The sequence below is a fragment of the Priapulus caudatus genome, unplaced genomic scaffold (genome assembly GCF_000485595.1).
Source record: "Priapulus caudatus unplaced genomic scaffold, Priapulus_caudatus-5.0.1 Scaffold358, whole genome shotgun sequence".
Lineage (NCBI taxonomy): Eukaryota > Metazoa > Priapulida > Priapulimorpha > Priapulimorphida > Priapulidae > Priapulus > Priapulus caudatus.
In genome coordinates, this window is record NW_014577419.1 from 72,026 (window position 1) to 78,838 (window position 6,813).

At 49.6% G+C, this 6,813-nt stretch overlaps 2 protein-coding genes across 2 annotated transcripts in view; one reads left to right on the forward strand and one right to left on the reverse strand.

The window, feature by feature from the left end:
- LOC106809482 (zinc finger protein 616-like) overlaps positions 1 to 821 on the forward strand; it is a 3,609-nt gene extending 2,788 nt beyond the window's left edge. Inside the window, exons 3-5 of the mRNA XM_014812570.1 lie at positions 218 to 320; positions 425 to 522; positions 560 to 821. Coding sequence (XP_014668056.1) covers positions 218 to 320; positions 425 to 522; positions 560 to 821 — 463 coding nt within the window. The remainder of the gene's footprint in view (positions 1 to 217; positions 321 to 424; positions 523 to 559) is intronic.
- Positions 822 to 2,877: 2,056 nt separating this feature from the next.
- LOC106809492 (cysteine protease ATG4B-like) overlaps positions 2,878 to 6,813 on the reverse strand; it is a 9,942-nt gene continuing 6,006 nt past the window's right edge. Inside the window, 4 exon segments of the mRNA XM_014812579.1 lie at positions 2,878 to 3,770; positions 4,704 to 4,799; positions 4,802 to 4,913; positions 5,770 to 6,813. The exon segment at positions 5,770 to 6,813 is cut by the window's right edge and continues 3 nt beyond it. Coding sequence (XP_014668065.1) covers positions 3,597 to 3,770; positions 4,704 to 4,799; positions 4,802 to 4,913; positions 5,770 to 6,813 — 1,426 coding nt within the window. The 3' untranslated portion in view covers positions 2,878 to 3,596.

The following is a 6,813-nucleotide window of genomic DNA, read 5'->3' on the forward strand; positions in this document are numbered from 1 at the left end:
CTCTTCCTCTTTCTCTCTCTCTCTCTCTCTTTTCTCTCTATCTCTCTCTCTCTCTATCTTCCTCCTCCTCCTTCCCTCTATCTCTCTCTATCTCTATCACCTTTATCTCAATCTCCCTTTTGCAGTTCAAAGTTCGCAACAGTAAGATCTCGCCTACCACATGAAGATCCACACATTCTCATTGTTTACCGTTGTTCGTCTTTCTTATGTTCCGCAGGTTCTGCAGTTCGACGTTCGCGACAGCGAGTTCTCTCGCCTACCACACGAAGATCCACACGTTCTCATTGTTCACCGTTGTTCGTCTTTCTTATGTTCCGCAGGTTCTGCAGTTCGACGTTTCGCGACAGCGAGTTCTCTCGCCTACCACACGAAGATCCACACGTTCTCATTGTTCACCGTTGTTCGTCTTTCTTATGTTCCGCAGGTTCTGCAGTTCGACGTTCGCGACAGCCCGCTGTGCACGCGGTGGTGCTTCTTTAGGTCGGAGCTCTGCCGGAAGCACGCGCTGCATATGTCACACTTGTAGGGCTTCTCGCCCGTGTGGATCTTCGTGTGGTAGGCGAGAGAACTCCGAGAAGCCGTACAAGTGTCACCTGTGCCACAAGGCGTTCACACAGTCCTCGTCGCTGTCCGGGCACCTGCAGTTTCACGGCACGACGCAGGCCATGCAGTGCCCGACGTGCGGGCTGTCCTTCAACACGTTCTACGAGCTGCGCAAGCACATGCGCTACTACCACAAGAAGCAGCAGCAGGGGGCGCCGGCGGGCGCGGCGGGGCCGGCGAATCCCTCGCTGTCGCTGTACGCAGGCGGCAACGCGTAGTGGGAGGCTCGGCAGAGTAACGATGAGGGAGGGGCGCTGCTGCGTGTCAACGTGCGTAGCGAGGTTTAAAGAGTGGGTGCGCGCGAGGAAAGGTTTCGCGAATTACTACGTCACGATTTCCGTTTATTTTAGGGTTATTTACATTTTTGGCCTTTATTGTGTTTTTCTTCAAAATCTGGGGCAAGGGGCAGCTGCCCGCTACGGCCCCAAAAGGTTACGACCGTTTGTTTGCACCAGATAGTGCTTAAAGTAGAGAATAAAACTCCAATTTGTCGCTCAGTGGAGCGTAGTGGTGTGACAAAACATTCTGTATACATGTACAACATCGCTACGTAGCTGTGCGTGCTGGACATAGTAGTGGTGCACGCAAACCTACTGCAGTGTACAGCACGTGGATGTATATAATCCTACTATATATAGTCTATACTGGTAGTGTATACTCTCTAGATAGTGTCCTGTATCATAGTGTAGTGGTATGACCAGATGCACTGTGTAGCAAGGACTACCAATGGTGCAAACATAACTGTAGTTGCGTGTACAAAAATAGCTGTCAATGTTGTACATAGTAGTATTAGTAGTAGTAGTGTGACTGCCCATGGTGTACATATTATATAATAGTGGTAGTTGTACATGCATTGTTACCAGCCTTGCTGTTGTTGGGTGATCATGCGATGATTTTACCAAACACTGTACAGTGATTGCACTCTAATGTGCACGTAGCTAATCGTTTTTAAGTGTATTGAATTGCATGGATTTCGTCGTTAGTTCGGAGGGTTGCGTGCGGTGAAAGCGTGATCACGTAGTTCTGGATCACCGAGTTTCACACCGTCGTATGTCGTGGGTCCACTTAAGGCTGCTTTGCTGCAAGTTACGTCGCATGGAATCTGTGAATTCCTTTGTTTTAGATGATTAATATAATGCTGAGATGTTAATTGCAGACTTTTAAATCTTGCGCGAGCTAACAAGTATTATTACACAAAATATTAAGTATTATACAGAGGGAGATTATTTATGTAAAAGATGGTAATAGAGAGATTATGACGTCAATCAAGAGTCATATGTGAATTAAGCGAGTGTCGTGGCCTATATATTTATATAGACAATTAGATTAGGTGACCTGTAACATGTATGTTTTTTGTTATACGTTCTCTAGTTTCAAAGTCACGTTTACGCGATGATGCGAGAGCTGTATGGTTCATGTTTCGTTATCCCTGCCAGATGTTCACTTGTTCCCATCTCAAACTCAGGTGTGCGAAATTTTGCCTTCTGCAAGAATATAGGTGAGGGTTAGCACACACTAGCCAGGTGCCTATAACGCATGCTTACAGTTAGAGAATTAGTACATTAGTACTAGGCCCTATGTGCCCACATAGTTTTCCTTCCCTCGTTTTTTGCTAAGCACTTCGTTCTTACTTTGTGTGTGCGTGTTGTGGTTTACGATCGAAGGAATATGTCTGGACAAGGGTGTCTCTCATGTGATTCACGAGGTTTGCTGCTTGACCACATCACTGCACCTGTCCATGTGTGTGATGCAGTGCCAGGATCACAGCCTGAGCTAATACCTAGGAAGGGAGGGGGGGTGCAAAACTTCATCCCTCGGCTAAGTAATCACGAGTGAGAGCCTCTTCCGGGTGATACTCCATTAGGAGTGTTCGCAACTTTAATGTCATTAATGGTCATAATAACATATATATATATATTTGTCATTATTAGCTCCTGATATATATATATATATATATGCGGTCGCGGTCATATATTAGTTTGTGGTTTAATGTCATTTAGGTTAAGGTTAGGATTATCAATCATTAATCATTAATGATATCAAAGTTGGGAACACTCTTAATGGAGCGTTGGCCCTACCGTCCGGTCAACATGCTGCGTAGTGTAGCTTTACATTTATTAGGCTTTTTCCCAAAAATCCCTAGAGGTTATAGCCCTTAATGCGTGTCTGTGCAGTCATCATTGTAATAAATCTGTACATACTTCATTCTTTCGTCCCGGAGTTTTTCATTTCTACGACTACGAAACGCAAAGTACTGACCATTAGTGCATTAGCTGGAATAATATCAATATATTTATTAAACTCAACCTCGTGAATGTAGCGCACCTAAATAAAATCAGGTAAAATAGCAGTGAGCGATCGATCGATCCATCGATCGGTCGGCACTGCCCTCAACACGCAGTACGTACTTTCTACCATTATATCCGATCGCCCGTGCAATCGCGTATCTTCCCGGCGGGTCTCCAAATTATTAACTGGTACATGCTCTTGCACATTATGCAATCATACCGCCCCAGAGAGGAAGCCACGTGGACTGCATGCCACTTACTCTACACATTATATATATATATATAATACACTTTATAGCCATCACATGAGCATTGTGTGCGCAGAAGCTCTCTCACAGACTTGTATAATACACTGGAGTCTTGGACTAAAATCTTATGTATATATTACACCCCCATATGAATAGTCATCATTACATCCACCGACATTAGTACACGCGACCGGAAAAAGCATATATGATAACACCACATCGATCTACAATGCTCCCATTTCTCTACGAATTTCCATAAAAACACCCTTGTAGACGGGTGTGTGCACCGTTTGCGCCAAACAAAATATCAACAACTCCCTGCAGGATGTGGCCGTCGTTCGCTCATCGTAAAAAAAATCTTCGCGTCGCCGCACGGCATAGACTGCTGCCGTTTCGCACGCGTATGGCGTAGCTCCAGTGTGCGCATGCAGAATGTCGAGCGCAGGCGCGCATCTATCTATAGCAGCTCGAACTCGTCATCGGTGTCGAACACCCTCTCGGTGTCGAGCACCGTGTAGTCGGCGTAGGTGGCGCCACCGCTCGCCTCGTGGTAGTCGAACCAGTGCGCGGGACGCTGCTGCGCGAGCTCGAACATCGCCTGCTTCTCCGGAGCTATGATCTTGTCCTGTACCTGCAACGCGTGCGCAGGGGTAGAAATTAACTTTTGAACACGGGAACCAATGGACTCCCTACCCTCAAAAAGAGGGAGTACATAGCAAAATGATGGAGTCTGCAGTCTGAAGTTCAAAATAAAAGATATTTACAATAACGCATACATGTGCTTATTTTTAAGATTCGTGCAGTTGCACGTCTGCCAAATTTTCTTTGGACATTAGCTGAAAAAATACGGTAATTCTACGAGGCCGTGCTCCAGAACGAACTAGTTAGTATGGCAGAATTTTCAGGGAGTCACACGGACTCCTGCATATGTCAAATCAGGGAGTCCGACAGTAAATCAGGGAGTATTTGACTCCGGACTCCCGTTTATTTCGCACCCTGCGTGTGGAGAGAGAGAGACGAAGCGGTTAGGGTCGCATCCCGCCATACACGGTCGGATAGTGCGAGGAAGAGAAAGTATGTGAGAGTGCGAGACGTACAGAGAAAGAGAGGGACCGACAGACAGACAAAGAAGCAGAAATATAGACACACAAACAGAGAGAGAGAGCGAGAGAGAGAAACACACAAAGAGTGAGAGAGAGAGAGAGAGAAAAACACAAAGAGAGAGAGAGAGAAATACACAAAGAGAGAGAGAGAGCGCGAGACAAACACACAGAGAGAGAGAGAGACACACACAAAGAGAGAAAGCTCGAGAGACAGAGAGACAAACACACACAGACTGAGAGAGAGAGAGACACACACACACAAAGAGAGAAAGCTCGAGAGACAGAGAGACAAACACACACAGACTGAGAGAGAGAGAGACACACACACACAAAGAGAGAAAGCTCGAGAGAGAGAGAGACAGACACACAAAGACTGAGAGAGAGAGAGAGACAGACACACAAAGAAGAGAGAGAGACAGACAGAGAGAGATGCGAGATATAGGACGTCCACGGGGACCTACCTGCTGACACCAGCTATCGAATTCGCCTTCACTGCCAAAGTAGAATCCATCGCGCACAGAAGGGTCAAGGTCGGCGAAGTTTTCATGCGGCTGATGAAGTTGCAGTGGTAGCTCCCGTCATCGATACGACCTTCATCGTCTGTCGTGTCAAGGTCAACGACGGGCTGTGTCGTGTGAGGGTCGAGGTATAATAGCTGGTCGCCCACGGTAACCTACACACACGGATAGCAACGCCATCTTGGTTTACTGCAAGTAAGCTACACACGGATAGCAACACCATCTATACTTTTTATCGTCTGCGGCCTGCCATGTCTACATTCATAAATAACTAGAAAAGGCAGTTGTCGCCAACTACATGTATCCCCCGTGATCTAGTATGAATGAAATATCTCTGTAAGGACGTAGAAGGTAGGTAAAGTTAAATAAGTCACAAAGACAAAGGTTTGTTACACAACTCATCTGCCTGAGATGTGCAAGTATGTTAAAATTGGTTGCCTTAGGGTTTTTGGTATGCGACACACCTTCTCCCCAAGATGTGTAAGTATACAAAGTTTGCTCGCGCTAGGTCAATTAGGGGCCGAGTTATAGAGCGGAAGGGAAATATGATAAAGGTCAAGGTCAAGGTCAAGGTCAAATAAAGGTTGCAGTGACCTGGTTTCAGTACGCGACACACCTTCTCCCCAAGATGTGTAAGCATACCAAGTTTGGTAGCGCTAGGTCAATTAGGGGCCGAGTTATAGAGCGGAAGGGAAATATGATCAAGGTCAAGGTCAAATAAAGGTCGTAGTGACCAGGTTTTGGTAGCGCTAGGTCAATTAGGGGCCGAGTTATAGAGCGGAAGGGAAATATGATCAAGGTCAAGGTAAAGGTCAAATAAAGTGGTATTTGTAACGCAGAGGTCTTCGTGAACGCCGTAGGCGGTTAGGGGGGGCCTCCCCCAGAATTTTTTTAAATTTTTAAATTTTTTTGGCCGTGCAGTTTCAAAACTGACCGTGCAAAACACGACTGCACGGCTCGCTGGCTAATACGTTGGTTGCCGCCATGCTTTTCGGCACGCGAACACCTACCTAGGAAGTAGTAGGCGTGGTTCGGCTTCCCACCAATGATGCCGACCGTCTGCGGCAGCTCCAGGCACTCCTTGACGCTGCGAACATAGCACGGGTTGATTTCAGTCAGCCCCAGCCGCAGCGGCACGACCAGCAGGAGCGGCTTCCACCGCCCGCGCTCCGGCTCCCGCCCGCGCCCCGCGCGACTATAGTTCTCTCTGTCCTTCAGCCGCTTCGAGTCCGCGGGGCCGCAAGGCTCCGTGGCGACGCGGTTCGCGTCCGGTGGCGCCCCCTCGAGGCAGAGCGCGCGGATGTCGTCGACGATGACGCTGTTGTCCATGGCAACGTGCACGGCGAGCCCGCTCCACGCGTCGTACGGCGCCAGCTTGCGCAACACCTGCGCGACGGTGTTCGGACCGAACCACGAGCCGACCGGCTTGCCCTCCGTGACGCCCATCTGCGAGATCTGATGGATGGAGTAAGTCGCCGCCTTGCAGTCGGCGAACATGCGGAGCACGCGCGCGTAGGTGGGGTCGCCGGGGTCACGGTGGCCGTCACGGCCGAGGTGGCGCAGCAGCAGCGTCTGAGCGAGCATCATCTGCCCACAGCGCAGCATGCATCCCCAGCCGGTGTCGCTCGTCGGGCCGACGCCGCCGATCGCGGCGAACCCGCGCCGGTACGTCACCCAGACGCGCGCGCCGACGTCGCGGTGTATCTCCTCGACGTCGTACAGGGCGCTGTAGCGACGCCCGAGCAGGTAGACGGGGTCGGTGGTCGCGGGGAGCGGTTCGTAGTCGAGCAGCGCCGCCTCGTAGGTGGCGCACGCGGTGTTCGTCATTCGCTGCAGTAGCGATGTCGCGGCAGGCTGATCGCCGCTCTGCTCTCCGCACTCTCCCTGCTCGCTGTTGCTATGTGTCCACTCCTCCCACTCGCAGCCCTGCTCGCTGTTGCTATGTGTGCTCTCCTCCCACTCGCAGGCCGGATGGCTGTTGCTATGTGTGCTCTCTTCCCGTTCGCAGGCCGGATGGCTGTTGCTATGTGTGCTCTCTTCCCGCTCGCAGGCC